The sequence below is a fragment of the Gobio gobio genome (genome assembly GCF_949357685.1).
Source record: "Gobio gobio genome assembly, chromosome: 18".
Lineage (NCBI taxonomy): Eukaryota > Metazoa > Chordata > Actinopteri > Cypriniformes > Gobionidae > Gobio > Gobio gobio.
In genome coordinates this window covers 37105916-37132277 of record NC_137111.1, presented here as the reverse complement: position 1 = coordinate 37132277, position 26362 = coordinate 37105916, and the positions used below count along the sequence as shown (strand labels likewise).

General features: G+C 36.3%; 1 protein-coding gene across 4 annotated transcripts in view; it reads right to left on the bottom strand.

The window, feature by feature from the left end:
* slc4a11 (solute carrier family 4 member 11) overlaps window positions 1–26362 on the bottom strand; it is a 73879-nt gene that overhangs the window by 7380 nt on the left and 40137 nt on the right. For 3 of the 4 annotated variants that reach the window (XM_079842629.1, XM_079842630.1, XM_079842631.1), the window contains exons 7-18: window positions 19971–20094; window positions 16909–17118; window positions 14089–14173; window positions 12908–13033; window positions 12593–12706; window positions 9795–9927; window positions 9633–9706; window positions 5371–5596; window positions 5136–5242; window positions 2211–2376; window positions 914–1087; window positions 561–756 (exon numbers count right to left, since the gene is read on the bottom strand). In XM_079842629.1, coding sequence (XP_079698755.1) covers window positions 561–756; window positions 914–1087; window positions 2211–2376; window positions 5136–5242; window positions 5371–5596; window positions 9633–9706; window positions 9795–9927; window positions 12593–12706; window positions 12908–13033; window positions 14089–14173; window positions 16909–17118; window positions 19971–20094 — 1735 coding nt within the window. Of the gene's footprint in view, window positions 1–560; window positions 757–913; window positions 1088–2210; window positions 2377–5135; window positions 5243–5370; window positions 5597–9632; window positions 9707–9794; window positions 9928–12592; window positions 12707–12907; window positions 13034–14088; window positions 14174–14519; window positions 14580–16908; window positions 17119–19970; window positions 20095–26362 lie in introns of all 4 variants that reach the window. The other variant, XM_079842628.1, reaches the window with a different exon arrangement.

The window sequence follows — 26362 nt, the reverse complement described above, 5'->3', positions numbered from 1 at the left end:
AAAATATATCCAAATAGATATTTTAAATTGTAATAATATTTCACAATGTTTTTGCTGTATTTTTGATCAAATAAATTGGTAAGCATAAGATAACCCTATTATATTAATATAACCATATATATTATTATATTATATTAAACTTACATTAAGTTAAAATGTTAATAAAAATAAAAACAACTGGCAATCAAGTACTCAGGTTACACTGAATCATTCTGCTTTCAGAATGTGAATAAGTGGTTTTGTGCCCATCTTGGATCTTTTGTTTTGAATTGTTTTATAGTTTTATGTAATAAAAATCCCACCAACTTGTTGATTATTAAACATTTTGCCCATCCCTAGCATTTACAAAGGTTTAGAACCATCTCCTGATCCATCTCAAATGCATCTAGTACGGCATTTACGATTGCCTAAGTAAGTCATTTCCAACCAAGACAGGTAGAGGGCGCTCTGTTGCTTTATTTAATTTGCACAGCGGGTGCACCGCTTTCTCTTCTTATTTGTACAACACCTATGACTTTTATTTGCCTTTGTTTTCATCAAAGACACACACACACACTCACTTGTTCTTTGAGTAGCAGAGCCATGCGGTCGCACATTTGATTGCCGTCAATGGAGGTGAGAGCGATGTAGAGGAAGAGCCCATAAAGCACAGGCTTAGGAATCCACTGCAGGGGCACCGGCAGCAGAAACAAGCTCACACCTATCAGGATGTTAGCCACGAGCGAGGTCACTCGCGTCTCCTTCACACTCACTATACTACACACACGCACATGTACACACACACACACACAGGCGTCATTTAAAACCAAGCACACTGTGCCAATAACTGCTATAATGACGTTTGAGTTTCACAGATTGATTGCGATTGTAATTGTTTGTGAGCGTGTGGCTCGTTGGTGTGGTGTGTGCTCACGTCTCGTAAAGGTGTCCTCCTTCCACCCTTTCCTCCACGATGGCCAGCTGTCTGACGTGCAGAGTAGAGTGCGGGAATGCAGCATGCATCCACGGCAAGCCCAGCACAGACATCAAAATATTAATCAAGCCAGACAGAGTCAAGTCCCAGTGATACGCTGTGCCCTTCAGTAACCTGTGGCACACACACACACACACACACACACACAGTCACAGCTCACAGTGTTGCCCTACTCAGTGTCCTATCCAGGTGCAAAGCGACAAGTTTCTAGCGACCAGTCATATGCTGAAAGCCTATCATGACATATTTGATGTTTAATATACAGCTAGGTGCATGGTGGATGTCATGCAATAACATAAATTACCAATTAAAAGTTTGGGGTCAGTATGTTTTTTTGTTTTTTTTTTTATTAATAGAAATTAATACTTTTAATCAGCAAGGATGCATTAACTTGATCAAAAGTGTAAAGGCATTTATAATGTTACAAAAGATTTCACATAAATGCTACTTTCTATTCATCAATGAATCCTGAAAAAAATGTGTCGCAATGTCCACAAAAATATTTTGCGGCATAAGAGTTTAACATTGCTGAAATTCTGCTTTGCCATCACAGGAATAAATTATATTTTAAAATAAAGGTATCAAGCCAAGGCACTCGGGTTTATGAAAATATGAAAAGTATAAAAAGCCTTTATTTCATTGTGGCTTAAGCATTAAAAACATTTAAAAATAAATTAAAATAGAAAACAGTTATTTTAAATTGTAAAAAATATTTCATAATTTTAACGTTTTACTGTATTTTGATCAAATAAATGCAGCCTTGGAGCCTAAGAGACATATAGACCCCAAACTTTTTTGGAAATGCTTTTCCCAAAAGCATTTCCACTGGCTGAGATTACTATTTATGGGTACTCTGTCAAGCGCTTTATAAAAAAATGAGCATATTTAGTCTTAATCTTGAAAATATGTTAATTAATATTTTTTAAATGACTTACCACATTATATGATCAAAGAGGTTCAAATGAAACACCTTCCGTTTTAAGTTTTCCTTGGCTAAATGAATGATAATTTGCATAAAGATGAAGTTGGTTGCTGTTGCTCTTTGAAAATGAATGGCTGTAGGACGCTTTGACGCTATAAATCACTGCCAGTGCTCAATAATCCTACACATGAAAGAGGTCGCTTGTCACTTTATCACATTGTGCCTGGTTAGGTTAATTTAAATAACTATTGTGATGCAGCCACTTATGAGTGGTGTGATGTTTTCAGAAATAAACTCATTTCAAAAGACATTAACCTGTTTTCGGGTGCATTTGTGAGAGAAACTACGATGTTCTGGTCAATGAAGATGAGGATAAACAGGAGGAAGCCCAAACCCATTGCGCTCAGAACACTTGCTCCAGACAGCTTATCCAGCGGGGCTATTTGAAACATTGGACCTTCATGGAAGTTAAACACTGGCACTGGAAGAGAGCACATAAAGAGAGCACAGTGAACCTCCAACAAAAACCAGACCTTCCAGAAAAGTGTGATTACATCTACAGTAATTGTTAAATAGTCGACTATGATTTTCATCATTTGCGCTGTGAAAGCTCCATCAGTGACGTTATTTTACAATAGTGAAAAAGCATTTCTATTGAAAAATAAATGTGTGAAAAATGGCCACAGAACAAACTGCAACAAAAAAGGGCAAATCCCAAGTTAACATGATAGTATTGTATACATTTCCATTCAGGGGACATGATTTGTTGTTCGATGATTGGTTTAGGCTTAAAACTGACCACACTGAATTAAAATCCTACATTTAACACAAGTTATGATATTTTTTATAGGAAGGAACATTAACAGTAGCATGGTAAAGAATCTCTGACATTTACAGGACAAAAAAAAAATGGTAACACACTATGTTCATAGGAAGGTGTATATAAGAAGTGTACTTTGCATTATTTAGTTTGTGGCTTTATTTTTCCCTATTATAACCAATCTATTGTTTAAAATTGCTGCCAGGTGATTTATTATTTTTTCCACAAGCACGGTGTTGAAAAAAAAAAAAAGGAAAAAAAAAAAAAAAAAAAAAAAAAAAAATATATATATATATATATATATATATATATATATACACCGATCAGGCATAACATTGTGCGGTGAAGTGAATAACACTGATTATCTCTTCATCACGGCACCTGTTAGTGTGTGGGATATATTAGGCAGCAAGAGAACATTTTGTCCTCAAATTTGATGTGTTAGAAGTAGGAAAAAGGGCAAGTGTAAGGATTTGAGCGAGTTTGACAAGGGCCAAATTGTGATGGCTAGACGACTGGGTCAGAGCATCTCCAGAACTGCAGCTCTTGTGCAGTGGTCAGTATCTATCAAAAGTGGTCCAAGGAAGGAACAGTGGTGAACTGGCAACAGGGTCATGGGCGGCCAAGGCTCATTGATGCACGTGGGGAGCGAAGGCTGGCCCGTGTGGTCCGATCAAACAGACGAGCTACTGTAGCTCAAGAACTGCTCAAGAAGTTAATGCTGGTTCTGATAAAAAGATGTCAGAATACACAGTGCATCGCAGTTTGTTGCATTTGGGGCTGCATAGCTGCAGACCAGTCAGGGTGCCAATGCTGACCCCTGTCCACCGCCAAAAGCACCAACAGTGGGCACGTGAGCATCAGAACTGGACCATGGAACAATGGAAGAAGGTGGCCTGGTCTGATGAATCGCGTTTTCTTTTACATCACGTGGATGGCCGGGAGTGTGTGTTTCGCTTACCTGGGGAACACATGGCACCAGGATGGACAAAGCAAAAATGGTTCAGGAATGGTTTGAGGAGCACGAAAACATGTTTGAGGTGTTGACTTGGCCTCCAAATTCCCCAGATCGCAATCTAATAGAGCATCTGTGGGATGTGCTGAACAAACAAGTCCAATCCATGGAGGCCCCACCTTGCAACTTACAGGACTTAAAAGATCTGCTGCTAACATCTTAGCCAGATACCACAGCACACCTTCAGGGGTCCAGTGGAAAGCAAAAGGGGAACCAACACAATATTACTCAATATTCATAAGGTCTTGCCTAATCTGTGTGTGTGTATATATATATGTATATAGTATATCGTTTTGGACTGTTTGGCCATTTCCCTGCAGGTTCTGATGTGATCTCATTTTTGAATATGAGCCTCTTGACTGCAGCGTTGGAACACTGAACGTTTAAAGAGCCTGAGGTAAGAAGTAAAATCTCACTCTGATAACCAAGTTAAACTCCCACACCAAACTGATGACAGAGGAGTTGGAGGAATAATGTAGTGATAGTCGGAGTGAGTGACTTTGCTGTAATGTGCTGGCAGTAGAGAGGGAGAGTGCAGGCAGTGTGTGTGTGTGTCTGAATGTCTAAGTGTTGGTAGGGGCGTACGTTTTGGCAAGCCTTCCTGGACACAAACTGAGCCAAAATTTAACGGATTCTCAGTACTGAATCTTCTCTGCTATTTGGCATCTCATTTAAAATTGCTGCTTAAATGCTGCATTTTGACATGTAGAAGATAATCTCCCAATATGATTAAAGAAATTTACATACTAATACAGTTTTATCATTATGAATGTTTCGGTTTTTCTCTGCTTATATTATACTATAAATGAGCTCACTTATTTTACCTTATATTAAATACTATTATCATGATCAAAACAAAAACACTATTAGTGCAATAATTTAATGAATATAATATTATTTATATTTAATAATAATAGCTAAAAGATGGTAAATAAATAATTAAATGAGAAATAATATAATTAATCTAAAAAATTATCTAAAATAAATCATATAAATAAGGTTTCATGTCAAATATAAAATAATAAAAGCACAAAAACAATAATAATACATATTTTTGTGAAATAATATAAAAATATAATATAAATAATATATAATATGATATAAATAATATAAAGAATAATGTTTCATGTCAAATTAAATTATTATAATAATAACAACACTAATAATAAATATTAGGGAAATGAGAAATAATAAAATAAATACAAATGTTTCAATGCAAAATAAAAAATAATAATGGCAAAAACAAACCCATTTTGCTTGCTAATACCAGAAAAAAGATCAGTTTAGTATTCTGGAGAAATTAAACAGTGTAGAGCAAAAGCTAGATTTCCTTTTATTTGAAAACTCAAAACTCAGTGTCAATGTGTGTGTGCAACATGAACAAATATAGTGTCCCATAACTCACAAGCAATGTCGTTGAAGACGTATGATCCCACATAAGAGAAGACAAGCACTGAGATAGGCAGAGCACAGTCGGAAAGAATCTCTCTCATCTTCACATGCAGAAACGGACTGCCAGGAAAAAATGGAAAAATGGGGGTGTCAAAACACTTTTTATCACTCTTTAAAATGCTCATCAGTGTGTGTGCAGGTGTGTGTGTGTGTGTGTGTGAGAGAGAGAGACAAGAAGAGATCCTCACCTCCTCCTGAACTGGTACAGTGTGTATCCCACCCACAGTGTGCCCAGCATGAGGAGGAGACAGAGTAGTGGCCGTGCCCGTGTGCACAGAATGAAGGATTCTGGGAGGGACACGGACCCTGCCTCTGTCAGGTTCAGTTCCCCTAAATGTACACTTCCACTGATGCGATTCAGCTCTGCCGCACTCCCATTGGCCAAAGTGGGAGCATGATAGTACTCCTGAAAGACTGTAAAGGAGATACCAAGATAAGGTATTACCAGTTATATACTTTAAGAATAGGTTCAAAAGGAATGTACAGTATATGTAAGTTTAAAATGAAAGTTCATCATCTTTAAAGGTCGGTGTATGTATTGTGTAAACATTTTGAATGGCTTCCAAAACGTAACATTTCTCCTGAGCCACATCTTTATTGAATAATTGGTTTAAACAATCACGATTATTGATGGAATTTCTGTGGAATCTTGTTTACTGCCAACAACATCAACCAATGCTTTCTGCTGATAACACATGCGCATTGTTTCGGTTCATGCACATTTTTGGGATGTCATTCTTGAACGGCCTGTTTCACATCACAGCAGAACATTTCAAAGGAAGTGGGGTCAGGACTCTAATTTGGCCATTGTGAAGTGCTGAATTTCTTTTGTTTGAAGCGTTCTGTTGTTGATTGACTCCTGTGTTTTGGATCATTGTCATGTTGCATGACCCAACTTCTTTTGAGTTTCAGATCACAAACAGATGCTCTGACATTCTGCTCCTGATATAACTTGGAATTTGTTGGTCCCTCAGTGTCTCCAAGTCGTCCGGACCCTGAGGCAGCAAAACAGCCCCACATCATTATACTCGGCCCACAATCCTTCACAGTTGCAGTGAGGTTCTGGCAATGGAATTGGGAGTTTTGTGTTCTTTACATTTATTACAGGTATTTTTAAAAAATCACGCTGAAAATGAATAGCGTCTTAGCAATTTTGTTTTCCGATGATTCAGGACACCTCATGTCTGATCTTGCTTCAACTATCACATGTGCAAATGGCACTTCTCTCAAAATGCTACACTGGTCTTGCGTCAAACTTAATACAGTTGACAAGCCAATTTATTAAGTTTGACCCTGGACCGCAAAATAAGGACCGTCATAAGTCGTACAGGTGTATTTGTGGCAATAACCAACAATACATTGCATGGGTCAAAATTATCATATAATCATAAATTAGGATATATAAAGATCAAGTTCCATGAAGATATTTGAAATTCCCACTGTAAATATATCAAACGTGTATTATTAGTAGTAATATGCATTGCTAAAGACTTCATTTGGACAACTTTAAAGGGCGATTTTCTCAATATTTATATTTTTTTGTACCCTCAGATTCCAGATTTTCATAGTTGTATCTCGGCTAAATATTGTCCTATCCTAACAAACCATACATCAACGGAAAGCTTATTTATTCAGCTGATGTATAAATTGCAATTTCAAACAATTTACCCTTATGACTGGTTTTGTGGTCCAGTGTCACATATGTGAATAGTTTCTATACATATTAATGATTCATGAATACTTTTAATTGTGTATTTTCATTTCATTAATTTAATAGTTTATTTGATTATTTTCCCGGTAAGATGATATTTTGATATTTATGATTATTTGCGTATGTGGCCTTATTGCAAATGTGGTATTTTAAAAGCAATTCAAGATTAAATTGCCCCTATTATGCTTTTTTAAAAATTCCTAATTTTGTTTTGGAGGTCTCCTACAATTGGTTTACATGCATTCTAGGTCAAAAAGCACTTCAATTTTTTCATAATATACATTGTACATCACCTCATTTCTTAGATTCTGAAAATGGTTTGTTCGCACATCGTCTCTCTAAACCCCTCCTCGAGCGTACTCTGCTCTGATTGGTCAGATGGCCTAATCTGTTGTGATTTGTCTACCTCATACAGCGTATGTCAGAAACAAAATGCCTATTATCATGCTCCGGAAGTTTCCTCAGCGCTTGATACACAGTGATATTTCCAGTGTGAGTCCACATCCTTTTAAAGTGACTGCAAAGTTGAGTCGCAGCTCAGAAATCAGAAAAATGTTGATAACACAAACCAAACTCTTCCAGGTCTCAGCTACAACTTCAGTGTTTGAGGGCGGATGTGCAAATGTGTTACATTGTTACGGTATGTAACAGGAAGTGAGACTGAATTGCTGGCTATTCATTTCAGCCGTTCAGAATAGATTTTTTCTTTTAGGAGACAATCATTTTATTTGTTGTGCACTTTGTAATCACATTACGATACTTTAATTTTGTGGTATCTGTGGTGCATTACTGATTAAATTGTTTAGTAATTAGTCATTTGCACATATTTTTAAAGTAACCATATCTGGTTCAGTGTCACTTCTTTAAAGGACCTATTGAATTGCATTTGTAATTCAGCATTTCTTAGGTTATGCTTATTTTTTTCCAGTCAACTTTTCCATTTCTTGAAGCTGTTTCAGCACACATCCAACTGGCTTTATTTACAAGGAGGCGCAGCAATGGTTCTGAACTGATGGTGCTGATCTGCCTGACTGTAGGCATAAATCTTCCAAATCCCCTGCAAACATTGACTTTTATGAGTTCTTCTTCTGAGGTTTTCTGAAGTCCCTTTTGATCAGACTAGATTTCACTTGAGCACAATTGTTTGGTAAGAAATAAGTAACATGCTGCTTTCCATTGAGCATAGCAGGTCAAACCCACAGCTGAGTCCAATTATCTTCTTTTCAAGAAGTCATTATAGCAGAGGTTATCTTGATTGTTTAACAGATTTGTTCAATAAAGACATGGCACTGCAAAATGGTTTGTCTGTGTGTGTTTAAGGCCAGTCGTACTTGTCACATGGGGAAAGTTATCACAAAAAGATTATGTTTCAGTAACAATAATGTTTGAAACATTTTAAATTATGATAATATTTGTGAGCTATATATCCTCCAAAGGGTTGACTATACAATGAAAGTAGATTTGAACTAAAACATTGATATGCATTTTCAGAAAAAGGCTACTGTATTTTTTATAAATATTAGAGCAGGACAAGTTGTCACTTATTGGGAGTTTGTCACATGCTTTTTATTTTATGTACCGGTCATTTTTTTAGATTGCTAAAAGGCCAACTTCAATTTTATTTTCATAAAGATATTTCATACAAATATATTTCTAATAACTTTAAAAAACTTTGAAGCTTATTATAGCTATTTTTGATTATGAAAACAATTATAATTTTGAATTTACAGTAAACTGCCAAGTGTCTGCTTTCAAATGACGCCATACTTGATTTTAGTGCAAAGGAATCATTAACTGTAACAGTTTTAGTCTGATTATGACATTTCTTAGGATTTTTTCAAAAGCGGGGGTGCAGGCTAACAGGTTAATCACAATATTTGCATGTTATTTGCATGTTTAACACCTTTTAAATAGCAACAATATTTTACACAATAATATAAATCAAATACAGAATAATACAAATGTAGGCAACCGTTCAAAAGTTTAGGATCAGTAAGATTATTATTATTTTTTTTAAGAAATTAATTATTTTATTCAGCAAGGAAGCATTACATTTATCAAAAGTTACAGTAAAGACATTTATAATTTTACAAAATATATCGATTTCAAATAAATGCTGTTCTTTTGAACTTTCTATTCATTAAAAAATCTTACTGACCCTAAAATTTTAAACAGTACTGTACATAATGTGCATTGCATATTGCATATATGATTAAGCACATGTGCATAATCTAGCTATACTAGAATATAGAAATATTGTGGACTATAGCATTTTTTGTAGGGTATTATTCATTTTTATTTATATTTTCTTTATATAATGGAATGGAAGTAGCGTCATATATTTTCTTCCGTGGACTTAGTTCTATCAATCAGTTGTTAATTGAATGTTGGCAGATCTGAATGAGAGCTTGCAGTCGATTATAAGCGGACTAAATGATTGGAGAAGTCCGGCATTCTGAGCAATCTGTCATCAAGTTATAACATTTTAATATCAATTAACTGTGAAAATAATGAAACAGATTCTGTAGTGTGACAGCATGTCCCCATTATCACTAAACAGCGTCATCTGTTAAATGAACTGTATCGTTTTTCCAGGGCAGTAACAGTTTAAAATGTTTAATGTCTTTATTTTACAGTGTGACAACTATCCTTAGTTTCCCTATATTTCTTATGAAGATTAGACTGTAATCTAAGAAAGGTTTGTCTGTGTATATGTATGTGTGTAAGTATAGCACTCACTCTTGACAGTGCCCTTAACTGCATCTGCTACAAAAGCAATGGAAATGAACAAAGCTATCACCTCCTCTATCGACCTGTGGGTCAAAAATATTAACAAAAACATGTCAGTCTTCAAGCAGTGGCGTTTGCATGAGTATGTATATTTGTAGGTGTGTGTCTGACCTTTTGAAAAGCTTAACAAGCAGGCTGAGGTTGAAGATTCCTCCCATGATGAGGAAGAGGCTGTTCCACAGGCCGATACATGCATAAAATGCAGCAAAGTCCAGCTCATAATCATCACAGACTCCCCTAATCACTGCAGCCATAGAGAGACAAGCACACAGACGCAATACTGTAAAAACCTGTTAATTAGTTAATAGTAAGTTCCCTTTATATATACAGGGGAAAAGTGTAATAAATCTAACCTCAGATTTCATATACATTTACAGTAAAATACTTTTAAATGTACTGTTTTTGAAAAAACAAATAATCTCATTTTTTACAGTGAAAAGCCATAAACTGACATTCCCAGAATTCCCTACTGTATGTGATACTTCACATTTTTCATTTTAATAATTATGTTTCTTCTTAAAAATTTTCTGTAACACTCTCAGAATTTTTAAAAAAAAATTGTCCCTTTAGGGGTACAACAGCTTGTTACTGGTGCAGTACCATTAAAGGACATCTTTGTAGCTTTTTCACCCGTAAAAGGTGCATATTAGTACCTTAGAGCAATATGTACCTTAAGGTACTACTATGAACCTTTTAGGTGTAACAAAGGTACAAAGATGTCCTTTTAAGGGTACTGCCCCAGTGACAAGCTGTTGTACCCCTAAAGGTACCATTTTTGCTCATTTTTCCTGAGAGTGCACTTTAGAATACTGTTCCATCATTAATGAATTTCTACACAGGAACAAATGAGGAACTACTATTAGCTAACAAGGAACTGATTAACAAATTAGTAAGCAATAGTGTTCAGTTTAATGAGGTAGTTCATTATTAGCTTTTTTTTAATACCTCCCAGACGACTACTAAGAAAAGACTCTTTAAGTAGCAACATGGCCTAGCTAATATAGCAGAAAAGGGCTGTTGGATTTACCGGGTTAAAATGTATTTAAGTCTCAAAGATCTATTTTTAGTTTTGTTGCGATAAGACAGTAGAGAGTGATCCGGAAAGGTTCACGAGGCGAGACTTGAACTCGGGTCACCCGGAGACCAATTGCACTAATGTCAGTGGGCTGCCCACGAGGCTATCGGCTCTGAAGTAAATTACATCTTTAAATTGTAAAATTTACAGGTTATTCTTTAAATATTATTACATTTTACAGAATTATTCCGGCAAACACAGCTGCCAGTTTTTTCCTGCAAAAACAGGAAAAGTTTTTTTTTTACAGTGAACAACACAACTTTGCTTTCTTTAAAGAGGTCCTATAATTCCCCCTTTTAAAATATGTAAAATAAGTCTCTTTTAGCTCAAAATACCCCACAGATAATTTTTTATAGCATGTTAAAATTGTCACTTTTTGAGGGTGAGCAAAAACGTGCCGTTTTTGTGTGTGTCCCTTTAAATGCAAATGAGCTGCTGCTCCTGGTCCCCTTTCAATAAGAGGGCGGAGCTTCAAGAGCTTGAGTTATCAGCTCCAATCACCTCATGCAGACACACTGAAAATGTCCGAAACTGTTCAGCCTTTTATGTTCATACTAGAGTCGGACAACGATGGAGAAACTAAAGAAAAAGTGACAACAAGTAGACTGCAACAGGGCGTTTCTGAATGGTTAGTTGGTGAATTTATGTAGCTGATGTGGAGATAACTGTCTTCAAGAAAATGATTAGCGTATTCTGTCATGATAATCTATAAATCGCTTGTTTGGGAACTGCTGTAAGATGCAGAGCCAGAGAATATACTGCTGCATGAAGATAAAAGGTTTAGTTTAATTGCGGTTATAACTTATGTTGTCATCTTGCTTTTATGACATGCTATTGCATTTGTGTTACGTACTGTATTAAAATAAATGTGAAAAGACGGATGCGATAGCTTGAGCAGACTCCCAAATGTGGTCTACAACAACAACTCTTCCTCTTCTCAGCATGACCTCGCCCCCTTTGTTGCGTGTTCCCTGGTGCAGGGTTTATGTACATTTGAGGGTTAGTGATGTCACTAACCCGTCAATAAGCTTTTTGTAGTCCCTACCAGCCATTTGTTTGTAGTCCTTAAAATGTGATTTCTTTAAAAGAAAATATCTCCCTTTGCTTTGAACTTTGAGTGTCGTAACTTTGCAGATGTTTATGCTCAAACAGCAACTACACACTAACTAAAGTAAAAAAAGTGAAATCATAATCAACCACCCCTTTAAGAGTCCTCCACACGAACAGAATAACAAGCGTGTGAAAAGAACACAATCAACTCAAATCTCATAATGACAAGGGATTATAACTCACAGTAAATGTCGATTGTTTGATGTTTAAAAACTGCACCCAAACATTTCAATAAAGATTTAAAGAATTCCCATGAGAAACCACAAGACAAGATCTTTGATTGGGAAGGATCATTATTATAAATGGATGTGGTGATTCTGTCCTCATCTGCACATTTTTATCCAAACAGAATTTCATTGTACTACAGCAAAACCATTTTTCAGGGCAACTCTCCCGCTGGTAACAGTGTGCGATTGCAGCCGCAGGAATGAGCTTTAGGAGGAAATCTCCTCTCAGCCAGGGCAAACATCAAACTTTGCCCAAACAAATGGTGGCCATATCAGACTCCCATCCTGCTGTTTGAGAGATTAAGAGTCTTGTTCCACCTCATCCTGTGGTTAGCAGAGCTCTCTAAACACTCAACGTCAAAGTATTCTACAAACAATGAATGCTCATCTAAATATATACCGTAAGAACAGCTCAAGACCAGACTGTGATGAAAAAGGTATGTGTGTGTGAGTGAATGTGTATCTACTGTTGCATGCAAAGGCATGTATGTACATACCGCTGATGAAAATAGCTATGGGCGCTGTGGTCAGTGGAATGACGAGAGGAGAGCCAGCACACAATGAGTAGATGATTCCACCTATACTCTGCCCGATGATCGTCTTCTGGACATCTAATCAAGAGAGAGAATAGCTCAGTTTGTGTGCGTGCGTGTGTGTGTTGTGTGTGTGTGTGTGTGTGTGTGTGTGTATGTGTGTGTGTGTGTGTGTGTGTGTGTGTGTGTGTGTGTGTGTGTGTGTGTATGTGTGTGTGTGTGTGCGTGTGCATGTGTGTGTGTGAGAAAGAGAGAGAGAGAGAGAGAGAGAGTGATCACCAATCTCGCCCCGAGTGCTCTCGTCGTTGAGTGAGCCAAAAGCAATGGCAGGGAGCAGCACAGCAATGTAGAGAAAAATGGACGTCGTCATGAACTTGACCAGGGCTTTGTTATTACCCACTAATCCTGAAACACACACATTTATATAAAATAAATGCATAATATAAAAATATTACTGCTGTCACTTAACTTTTTGTTGATGAATAAATTATGAAGGAAGACCTGTAGTGGCATGGAGTCATTTGCAGTTTTGTATTGCAGAGATTTCAATGAAGCTCAATTATCGGCTCCAAATAACACATGCATATACTATAATAAATCTGTATTATATGTAGTTATAGCTATTACATATAAAATAAATATCAGAGCTTTATTCACCTGACACACAACAATAATGTGCGTGTGCATATACACTACCATTCAAAAGCTTGGGGTTGGGAAACATTTTTTGATGGTTTTGAAAGTCTCTTCTGCTCGCCAGGCTTACTTTTGTATGATCAAAAATACAGTAAAATATTGTAAAATATTATTCCAATTTAAAATAACTGTTTTTGATTGGAACATATTTTGAAATGTAATGTATTCCTGTGATGGAAAAGCTGAATTTTCAGCATCATTACTCCAGTAATCAGAAATCACTAAAATATGCTGGTTTGGTGCTCATATTATCTTATTATTATCAATGTTGAAAACAGTTGTGGTGCTTAATATCACTGATAAATTGTTTTCAAGATTCTTTAATGATCAATTTAATGCATCCTTTTTGAATAAAACTATTAGTGTAAATTATACAAATGTATACAACAGTAACTAAAAATGTTCTAATTTATATAACTGAATATATAACTGAACTGATTCATTAAAACGATGAGAGTATAGATTAGGAGAGCATGATTTCCTCAGATTGCTTGGCTATATGCATATCTTTGTGTGTAATATAATGTGACAAATCCCAGCAATGTAGCATTTTGTCATGCATTTTGTACACTACATCCTGATCTTGCTTGTTAGTGGAAAAGCTCTTCTGAAATCAGCTGAACTACACACTTTCAAATTTAGCTAAGGACGTAAGACCACTGACTAGAGGACCATATATCCTTTAGAAAACTTTCCAAAACAACAGCAATACTAGATCCTTTAACTTTAAAATACTTTTATTTCCAAGTTTATGCTTAACACACCATCAGTAAAGTCAGACGGGTAGAGAGGCAGTCGGCGACACAGATCCTCATAGATTCCTCTGCCCACTCTGAAAAAATCTCTACACTACACAGATACAGAGAGAGAGAGAGAAAAAGAGTGAGGATTACTCATACACACGTGTACACATAACTACATATATAAATGTGAAAACATTTAAATACATTTACTGCAATACTGCAGCGGCAGAGACACAGGATTAAAACGCGCACGGACACACACGCACACCAATTAAACATCACACACACCAAATCCTGCTGAATCACAGCAAATACACACACAGAAGCACATACACACAATGTTTTACACTGCAAGGGAAGAGATAGTGTGTTAAAGCAGACAAACACACACTCTCTCGTACTTAAATCCTCACACATAAACACACACAGAAGCTCAGTGTAATCGCACTCACACAGGGCCCCCTGCACAGCAGAGAGAGAGACACAAGATGAGAGAACACAGATTCTGCAGACTAGAGAGAGAAACAGCCCAGTGTTAGAACAGCATTAGTACAATGCAAAAGCATTACAACGACATCAGCAGAGCACAGTCAAGAGACCGGTTACATTACTCTAAATATCCATTAGTGTTGCATCAGAAAACATCTGACACATCTGTGCATTTCAGACTGAATTAGACTGGCTTAAGCACTTTTAGAAATAAAAAGCCTGCATTAAAAGGTGTACACCTTTGTAATTGTAGGGTTGTGTGTGCGCACTGGTGCCATTTTTTTTTTTTACAAACACAAATATACAGCACAACATGTGCATATGTGCATGTGTTTCTGTTCACAACTGAACAACTTTCATAAACCGGTTCTTCTAATGAATCGGTCAACAAAAAAAACTTCACAAACTTTCTTTTCTGTTTGAATCATTTTAACAAACTTTGATTTTAAAGATTTTAAAATTTGCGATCTTCTCATTCCCTAGTCATCTTCTAGAGTTCTTAGGTCCTCAGACCAACGGGTTTTAAAGGTCCCTTGCTGTAATTTTAAAATGAGAGGAGATTTTTCCGTAGTAGGTCCAAAACTATGGAATAGTCTCCCACTCCATGTGAGGTCAGCTCCTTCAATTGCCGTTTTTAAGTCTTATTTAAAAACGTATTTATTTCAATAAGTAGTGTTTGCTTGGGTGTATGCAACATTAAATGTTGATTTTAATGTTTTCATTTCTGTAAAGCACTTTGGGGCAATGGCTGTTGTTTAAAAATGTGCTATAAAATTGCTTGATTGCAAACTACTTTGAATCTTTCAGCTGATACTGAATGAATATCTGACTTGATGTTTCTTCACTTCACAATAACTTATATTGTGTGTGTGTGTGAGTGTGTGTGTGCGTGTGTGTGTGTGCGTGTGTGTGTGTGTGTGTGTGTGTGTGTGTGTGTGTGTGTGTGTGTGTGTGTGTGTGTGTGTGTGTGTGTGTGTGTGTGTGTGTGTGTGTGTGTGTGTGTGTGTGTGTGTGTGTGTGTGTGTGTGTGTGTGTGTGTGTGTGTGTGTGTGTGTGTGTGTGTGTGTGTGTGTGTGTGTGTGCGCGCTTATATTGTGAAATAAGTATATTGTTTTTTTGTTTTATTGGATTTTTTTTTTTTTTAAAGAACAGCATTTATTTAAAAAAAAAAAAAAGAAATCTTTTGTAACATCATACATTTCTTTACTGTCATTATTGATCAATTTAATGTGTCCTTGCGGAATAAAAGTACTTTTTTTTTTTTTTTATCATACTGACCCCAAACTTTTGTTCTTTATTGTTAATTCATGTTTGTTCAAAATACAATTTATACAACTTGAAATTTTAAAATGTATTAGTACATTTAAGAATTAAAGCGATTTTAGTTCATTCATAAACTAATATTTAACAAATTATTAACTAATATTATATGAACTAATATTTAACTAATATTTAACATAAACTAACAAAATAACAAATTGAAACTTGCAGTATAATAGAAACAAAAAAATGGAAAAATACTTTAGGATTTGTTTTGTTTAGTTTGGGCCAATAACAGCAAAGCAGAAAGCACTGGTCTGTGTATGTGCGTGTCTTTGTGCCCAGTCACAAATACACAGTCTTGTTGAATTAATCAAATTTTAATAGGCTTTACAGGTCAGGATTTGGCAATGGAGCAGTTAGTCCGTCTCGCATTAATGACCTACATTAGCTTCTTTTTGGCAGACAAGCTCATTTTCTGTCAGTCAGAGAGAACCTGTCTCTGGATATGTTTGAATAAGTCGTACAGCTTTAAGTGTTCATTACTGAGCCGCACTCATTCATCATGACAGCGTGTGTCTGAAACAGAAAGAGAGAGGGACCTTTCCTGGGCATTTGCCAGAGCTGAATAGCTTTTAGTGTGCACACCCACAAGTGATCATGCACACACATACACATACACACAAAGTAATGATCCTCTCCACCTGGTTACCATTCCTCAGATGTGTGATGGAGTGAAAAACGCAAAAAAACAAAACAAAAACAACTATTTGGGCCTCCACTGTTGTCTTTACAGAGAAGAAAACAGAGGGCTTTTACAGGCGGCTAACCTCAGCCAGGGTGGTCTAATGCTCACATATGCCGAATCGGACTTTGTGTGTGTGCGTCAAACCAGAGTAACAAACAAGATAAATTCTCATTAGCTGCTACATGCTCAGTAGAACTTAATCACTGGAGTGTAAGTCAAACAGCAAAAGGGCGAAGGGAGAAAGAGAGCGACGGACCAAGACCGAAGAGAGAATAGTTGAAAACAATGGCAATCATCACAACTGAACCTTAAGCATCGCTGCACATGCTGCGATGCGCACACACCTTCAGTGGTTTTTGACTGTGCGGGTCTGTCTCTTCGCCCTCCACAGCCGTGGTTTTACGCTTGGCAGCGGTCAGGTGGTACCTCTGGATGACCAGCGCCTCTTTGAACTCCTCTTGCGTTTTACTCTCTAGCAGCTTCTGTCTGAAAGAGATGTCTGAGAACATGCTGGCGAACGTCCTGCCCAGCTCCATCGCCGTCTTAGTGCTTTTCTGAGAAACAGCAAATGCAGAGATCAAACATGAGTGTTACATATGGTGGTCATTAATCATTTATACATGTTACACTCTTACACCGTATCTAGACTAGACACGAGCTGCATGATGTGGAAAAAGCAAATAGAACCCATTATAATCAGTAATGCTGTCTACACTGAATGCGACAGTAAACTGATTGCCTGTTCAATTTTTGATGTACTCCAAGCTTTTGCGCTACTTCTGATATGAATAACAAATGGATTTGCAACAGTCACGTCAAGAAGGCATGTTGTTAGAAGAAAAGGTTCTCTATCTATACAGTCAAGTAAAGCCCTTCATACAGTAGTGGCCAACCGGAGGGGATATTTGTTTTTAATGAGCCTGAAAATTCAATTAAACCATCAAAATATAGTCATAATATTATATGTACAGACCATGAATATGTCAAAGATTTGATTTGTATTATTATTCATGTATTTTTTATTTAATTATTACTTTTATTTTTATTTATTTTTCCTAGAAGGATATTATGTTCATTTGTAAATGTGTATATTTTATATTAAAGTTCATTTTCCTAATAAGTATATTTATTTATTTGTTTATTTATGTATTATTATAAATATTATTGTTATTGTTATAGTAACATTTGTATGTATGGTTAATTATTTCTGAGGAAAGAGTTATTGTGGGGGAAAGGTTACAACTTTAACTGTATGAAGCTTTTTGTTAATGCTTTGGAAAGGTTTACAAATAAATATTAAAAAACATTTTTAATTATGAGGATTTTTTTTCTTCTTAAACATTTTAAACATGAGGGGGAAACAAAACACTAGGTATAACTTGGTTAAGGTATTTAGCTGACAAAATTATTTGGTAAAAAAGGCAAACTACAGCTACAGGTTTTATTTTACTATGCAAAAAAAAAAAAAAAAAGCTCAGGAAAAAGCATGCACTGACTACAAAATGATCAATTATTAATGAACGTTTCTCTTGTTTTTGCATGTGTTCATAATTTCTTTGCATGACAGCCTGGCCAAAAATGATGTTCGTACAATTTGGCATGTTTCATTGCATGATCACAAATTGATTCCAAGCACAATTACGTAATATGCTTACAAAATCTTAATTTTTCTAAATCTGTAATAATATTGGTGAAGATGTCAATCTTCCACTTTTAGCCACTACTCTAAAAGTAGGTTCCCGCCATGGGGTCATGTTATGGATTTAGTTGCAATTAATTCATTTTATTTTAATGAATTTTAATAAATTGTATGAATTAAACAGCTCGTAAACATATTTTAATCACCAGAAAATAAATGAAAGCAACCCATTAAATATGAAAGTATTGAGACCTTTCTCCTTATTTAGAAAGTTTTTGGCACCAGAGTTCTATATAGAACATTTTCTTCTAAGAGAAACAGAAATATTCAATGTATTAATCCAGAAATCACTGAGCCGAAAATAAAGCAGTTGCAGTTATGCTGCAGATTCGCTTAAATGCTGCTAATACATGGTCTAAATTGTACATTCATTCCTTTATTTCCAGTTAAATGTTCTTACTCTGTTAATACAAGAGAAGAGAGTACATGCACTTTTGCCTAGTTCTCTGGATTTGTGATTTTTGCTTTATCATCTTATGGATTGAGTCCATTTGGTATTTAAGTTACATAACATTTGAGATGTCTATTGTTTTAAAACACACAACAAGAAAAGAGGATATATCTACACGTGCCAGCATGACAATCCAGCTTTTATTGTAATGAGAAGATGCGTTTTTGTGTGTCCGCGCATATAATTTTATTGTTTGTGAGAGAAGCACAGGATTACAAAGCAAAAAAGTTTGCTATACTGCCTGGTGAACTACAGAGGACAGGAATAGATGAGTGCATGCAAGAACACAAGGAGAGAGAGAAAGAGAGAGAGAAAGAGAGAGAGTGATTAGATGTAAACAGATGTAAACACATACACACAAACACACAGATTTATGATGTAAACACAGACACAAAGAGATACACAAAATGGTCTTGGAGGGAGCCAGGGGCCCCAAAGCTTTACAGGGAGACTGCAAGGGGAACAAGAAACGCAGGGCCAGGACTGTACGACTTGAATACGAGAGTATTATTGAGAATATGAGAGTATTATAACTGTGTGTGTGAGGGGGGGGGGGGGATAAACATGTTATTTCCAAAAATAAAATAATTGTTTTTTACATTACCATTTTTATTCCATTTAAAATATGGGGTAATTATTTACTTTGGATTAATTTGACAGTGTATCTCCTTTTCCCCCAATTTATTTAAGACAAAAATTAAAACAAATATAACATTTGTGAACGGAACATGTTAATAGTTTCTATTTTTATTCAAATAGAAACTGTGAGTAATCTCATGACTTTCAGCCCGTCCGTGGGAAGCAAAATGAAATAGTAATAATATCAGTTTCAGTAAATGTGTTAAAAAAATTAGGTAACACTTTATTTTAGTGTCATTGTTACATGTACTTACTAAAGCAATAACAGCAAATTATGAATTATTACATGCAACTAACCCTAAACCAAACCCCTATCCTAACAATTACTCTACATTGTAAATACACGTTAATAAATATTACTCAGTACTTTAATTTATAATTAAAATGCAACATGGACACCTTAAAATGAAGTGTAAAAAAATAATTTTATAAATATATTATAAAAATAAAAAATACAAAACTTTGGTCTTTAAAAGAGATTTCAACTAACACTAGGCTCAGATTTGCAAAGACATGGAACATTTGAAATCAAATCTATTTCTTTAAAATGAATGTCCATAATGTGCGAATAAATTGTCTTCAGTAGGTGTGTGTGCATTTATGAGTGATTATATTACCATCTTTGAAGGTGCCAGAATGAGGATAACATAGCGGACTTCTGCACAGTTTTCCCCCCAGTTCTGTGGACGATCCAGGCGTGAGATACACACGTGCCGCCTCTGCAGGTTCTTCACATTACAGCTGTCACAAAGAGTTCATAAATCATCATAAATCCTCTTTACGATTTACACAGTGCTTTAATGTACCTGGCAGAGTATCAGATTAATTCAATAACAGGAGTACAGCAAACACATTAACAAATCCAGTGGTTGAGGTCTAATGGGATTAACGAAAGCTCTTGAACAGGGGTGTCAAAGTAATGTTTAGTTGTGGGCCGGTTGGGGAAAAGGTACTTCCTGTTCTCTTTCAGGCTTATAAAGTTACAAAAGTGTGCACCTTTTGTTTTAGGCCTGCTGCAATCTATTATGAGGTTTATATCAACCCAATCAACTATATTAAAAGGGAAAAGATAAAAGCACTCAATGCACTTGACTCTGTAATTTTATATACAGTAAGTAGCATTAATAAATCAAGTCAAATATTACCATAAAAGTTGGCCTAAGGAACAAAATGTAACAGCACACTGTTTCACAACTAATTTACTTAAAATACGCATTAATAACCAGCCCTATACTCAGACCCTGCCAACAGGGGTGTTGATTCTGTCTCACTGGTCCAGCTAATACGCATAACACCTGCTTGTGGCCATAAAACTCAGGCGATGTACTGAGGACAAAAAAGAATTCAGAAAAGAAAAATGGGATAGTCACATCTAAAACATGTGAAAGCTCTTGTGGCATTCTGTAAGAACTTTGGTAACCTTGTGGCCTTGCATTAAGCACACAAGTGTTCAGTTTTATTTGCTATGAATGTAAAGTCACTGAGCAGCTGTGGGTCATCCAACATTGCCACTTGTTTCCCTTTCTTCCCCATAAAACTGTCTGCACATAATTCAAAGAAAAACAAATCTTCTGCTCACTAGGCTAGTTTGGTTCAACACAAATGGCCGAACTTGGCTTTTTTTATTCTATTTACCTTACAGCGGGTTTCTGTTCTGACCCTAGAGAGGGTATAAGAGTCTTCAATGACTTTTCATTTTTGATCTCATGTGAAGTAAGTTAATATAATAAATTAGTGTTAAAAGTAAACAGATTTAGCTTGCTGTCAATAATTGAAGTGCTTAAAGGGTTACTTCAGAGATTTAGCATTAAGAGACGAGACAACTCATTTATCAATGAGACGAGAGATTTCTGTATTTTATGTCGTCATTTCGTCATTTTGCGTCATCTGAGGCTTTTTTGGCCAGAGACTACAGCCAGTAGTAGGAGCTAGCTAGTTTTCAACCCTCCCATAGGGGTGGGATCTCACTCACAGAATGTAAGACACATACAGCCGCACGGATATTCATAACGGAGCGGTGCAGAGAAAAGCGAGTGTTCTCAATTAATTCCTAAAGTTAAGCTTCCATAGGCATGAACTAAAAACTAAAAACGTGCCAGACTGGATACGCACCGTGAATGACTGTGGCCGTGAATGAATGGCAATGCGGACATGAATGAATGACGGTCAGCTGTGCTCATTTTAGTTTTGGTTTAAAATTAGCGGCAATTCGGGGGCGGGTTTCTTGAATTGTGGGTTCATGAAAGCACAACAACAAAACGGTACAATGACAAACTCACTTAAATAGGTGCATTTTGCTTTGAAACCAAATCTTCCATGATCATCTGGTCTGTCAGCTCCTTGCTCTCTGATAAATGAAATCTGACTCCTGCTACGTTTGTGCTGCGACTCTCATTCAGCTTGTGCTGCATTGAGCAGACACGTTCAGTTTTTAATTGCAGTGTCTGTTCTCTAACTGAACTAAATTATTTTATTACTATAAAAATCAAAACGACGGTGGGGTAGTGCGCGTTGGGCAAGCGATGTAACCGGTAGGTATGGCTTGGGAGTGTCCTCGTAGGGCAGCGAAGCAAGTGCATTCTGGGAGTTGTTGTCTTTCATTCACATGAGCCAAAAATACATTTTCTGGCTTTTCTCAGTCTAGAAGGCACCAACTTCTAAAATAATTTCACATTTTCCCAATTTAAATACACATGCATCTTTTCAGCGGTGAAGTACCCTGAAGGATAAGACTTGACTTGACCCCTCCCCCGAACAGCTCATCATAATTAACCGTCAATAATTAATTACAATATAAAATGTTAGTGAAAATGTTAGTAAAATGACAAATGAGTAAACACGTAAATGATCATCTAGGAATGGACAATATTAGCCATTCTCCAATACCAAATTACAGAGTAGACCAAAAAAAGTACAATGTAAAAACCAGTACAAGTACAAGTAGAGAGAGAAAAATATTTCTACAATGTGCAAAGTGCTTTTTACGGGTCACCTGATTATGTTCTTTAAAATGTACAAAGTGCACTTGACTACACCATGTTTCTGGATATGAGCCCAGTTAAAATGCTGCTCTCCTTCATTTAGTCATAATTGAATGAATCACTGCTGCCATTATCACAAGAAAATCTGCATAAGTATCTGTTTTATATCAAATTAAGTTTACCACTTGCTTTAAAGAAGGAAAGTAGTTACAATAGCATTCAATAATACACCTTATGCATATAAAGAAAATACTTATTTGACTTCATTTAAATGAGGCGCAGCACTATAGTAGCACATTTAGCAGCTGGTAAAGTTTGACAGGGAGTGGTTTGTGAAATATCACACTGTCTAAAATGCTGCAGCCGCCTAAAGAAAAGAACACTCGTTAGTTTGCGCATTGATGTTGGCTGCCGCCTGACACTGCTACAGTTTGGAGGCTGTTGATAAAAGTTTTGGCAGCTATTAAGCAAAAGTGTTGAGAAAGAAAAAGTGTTGGCGGATCTTGAGAAGAAAGCCGATGAATCATCAGAACCTAATCATGACCTGCAGATGTCTGTAAGATAGGGTTTGTTGGGGATCAATTTATTTTGATAAATGGCTCAATAGCAGGTAGCAGCTTTTGACAGATGGGAATCCTAAAGTCACCAATGTGTGGTTTGTTCAAGAGCTGCATTCATCTTGTCAAATTACAAGAGTTGCTTCTGTACAAGAGTTGGACTATTAGAATTGTTTTAAATCATTCTTTAAAAGAAATGGCCCGTTCAGTGCATAAGCAAGAAAAACTCACTGTTCAGAAAGTCAAGCTAGTCTACAGTCAAGTCAAAGGCAACCTCATTAAGTTATTCTCAACAGTGCAGTGCCGATGAACACCACATCGTTTGAAAGATATCTTTCTTACTTGTGCCGACTGAAAACACACAGCAAGAAACATGAGACAGGACAGACTCTCGGACATTGCAGTAAGCTTCTGAACATTAACAGGCCATTCATGTGGATTTGGATAAAACAGTTAATCGCTTTGACAGCGTTTAGCCCTTCACACTGGAGTAGCGGACGGGCATGCAAGGCATATTAAATTATTATTATGATTAGGCTACTTTTATTAGTCAATTAATATTACAATTAATCCGCAATATTTCACAATGCATAATGTGCTGCAAGGATATAGTGATTAGTTAGATTAGCTTAATCCTCATTTCAAAAACAACTTGTTTAACACAAAACACTTTTCGATTTACAAAAACAGTTTTTTTTCTTCACAATAGGCCACAAGAGAAATATTAAGAAAATAAATGTGTTTAATCTCTCATCGTCTCTAAGAGAATATGCGCCGTTAATGCAGCGCCAGATGCCATAAGCTTGGTTCGTTTTTACTTTCAGTTTCTGTAGTGAGTAATTTACTAGCGTTTGAGACTTCGTAACTTTTGCGCAAAGTTTGCACATTGCGATATGATATCCACTGGCTCGCCCTCATGGTTTAAGATGCAAATATTTTCAATATTGCGACATGGCATTTTTCTTTATTAACAGTTGCTCACAAAATGATGAACAAACAATGATTCACATGTCAAGTGCATCATTTCCTGTGATAACATAATTAAGTAAATAATTAAATAGGCTAAATGAGGGTATATTGTGTCTTAATTTAAGTGTCCAAATAGTCCATAAAATGGCCATGTATATGTTTAGGGAGTAAGTAGTTCCTCATGTCTCTGATTCTTTTGCAGTGATCAGCACTCACATGAAGATAGTCAAGCCCCTTCAAATATAAACAGTGTGGAATGAATGACACCCCATCTACATTGCTGTCTGTGCGATGTGACGAAACGGAATGTTCCCATTATAATCACTGTCAACCTGTGGGGAACCGCCAGGGCCCTCTAGGCCATCATAGAGTTTTCAAGATTAACTTTTAAAGAAAAGCTGGAGTTAATCGGCATAGGAAGACGTACACCAGAGCTTAATTTTGTCCAGAAAGCCAAAGCTTTTTAAAGAATTTCAACCAGAGCAATAAGATACCCCTGGATGACATCATCAATCAAGAAGCTAAAGCTTTACTGCTGGAATTGTTTGCTGTTTGGATAAGTTCGAATCAAATAGGTTAAGTGATTGATTTTATTCTGGCCGCCACTGCCACTGTTTGGTCTGAGCACTGTCATGATGCGTCAGTTTACATTAAATGTTTTCGGGTTTGTTGCAAGTTGTCACCATAATCTGCTGGAATGCACACACCGATTGTGTGAAGATGCAATCATTTGTAATGATGATTTGCATTTTACTACTTTTTGTTTAATTTTGGTGATAACTCTCATGCTCACTCTTATGTTTGCTTGTGGCATTTCTTGTCAAAGGTAACATGCAGTACTATAGAAGAAGACATAGTAAGCTAGGCTGATTTTAGTTTACTTTTTTCCTGATGAGGGAAGGGGATGACAAGACCAAGGTTCGAGAGTCACGGTTTCGCTACATTGCAAATATGGCAGCGATGGGTCCACTGTTCAGTTTTACACAACTGTTTGAGCCCACGGTGTGCTTTCTGCCCGCGCACTGAGATGTGGACTCCTGGGAACGCTCTCATTATAATAGATGAAGCTGTTTTGTTGCATCACTAGCTGTGGAGGTGTGGATGGGGTGCAAAAATTCAGCCATCGCAGAACGGCTACTAGCTGCTGAGCTCCATTAATGAGTCTCTGGCATGATCTTCATTTTATTTTATTCCTCATACACTGAATAGAGATCCATTTCATTGTCACTGAACTGCACATGGAGTTCTCAGTAGAGAGACTTTGTGTTTACATTTGTGACCCTGGACCACAAAACCAGTCATAAGGGTACATTTTTGGAAATTGAGATGTATACATCAAGCTGAATAAATAAGTTTTCCATTGGTGAATGGGTTGTTATGGCAGGACAATATTTGGCCAAGATACAATATGGCCAAGATCGAAATATTGAGAAAATCACCTTTAAAGTTGTCCTAAGTAATGCCTATTACTACTAATAATACATTTGAGATATATTTACGGTAGGAAATCTTCATGGAACATGATTTTTACTTAATATCCTAATGATTTTTGTCATAAAAGAAAAATCTATAATTTTGACCCATAAAATGTATTGTGGCTATTACCACAAATATACCCGTGCAACTTTTGACTGGTTTTGTGGTCCAGGGTCACATCTGTTCTCTGGTTTAAAATGTAGCTTTTTAGATGTTATTACCACAAAATTATTTGTCTATGCAATACCTTTCAAAAGTTTTTTTTTTTTTTTTTTAGAAACGCATCAACTTTATCAAAAGTGACAGTAAATACATGTATAATATTACAAAAGATTTCAAATAAATGCTATATTTTTTATTATTTAGCAAAGAATCCTACAATTTAGCAGCACAGCTATTAAAAAAAAAAAACAACTACAGCAAGACCAGGACATATCTAGCATCTGAAGAGTTTCACCTGAAATAGTGCTCGAAAGATCCTCAGACCCATCACATCCTGGGCATCACCTATTCACCTTTCTTTCATCAGGCAGACATGCAAGTTCATGCACACAAGAACCTCTTGCCATTATAGCGACTTCTTCCCTGAGGCCATACGCCTCCTCATTGGCCTCAGGGAAATTATTATACTGAACATGCTCAAACAGATCCAGTTGTATTTTATCATCACCACAATCCCTCAAAATCTATCATAATTTTAAATTGACTGTTTTGATAAGGTTCTGTTAGTTTTAACAGTTTAATTTCTTACAGGAAAAAAATGCTTTTTTAAGAAAAAGATAAAAAATCTGGTGCTATTGATGCTATTGGGCTGCAAGTAACACCCCTGGTCAGAACCATAAAAGTTCATCCTGACAGCTATACAGTATCCACCTAGCGGGACGTGACTTGGGCCAACTGGGTTGGGTGAAGACAAGGCAGGAGGACACGCCAGGGTGACTGGGACTCAACTAACTGCAGACAGTTGACGATGCGTCAACACTACAAAGACATCTTAATCACAGAGAAGGTGATACATTACTTTTA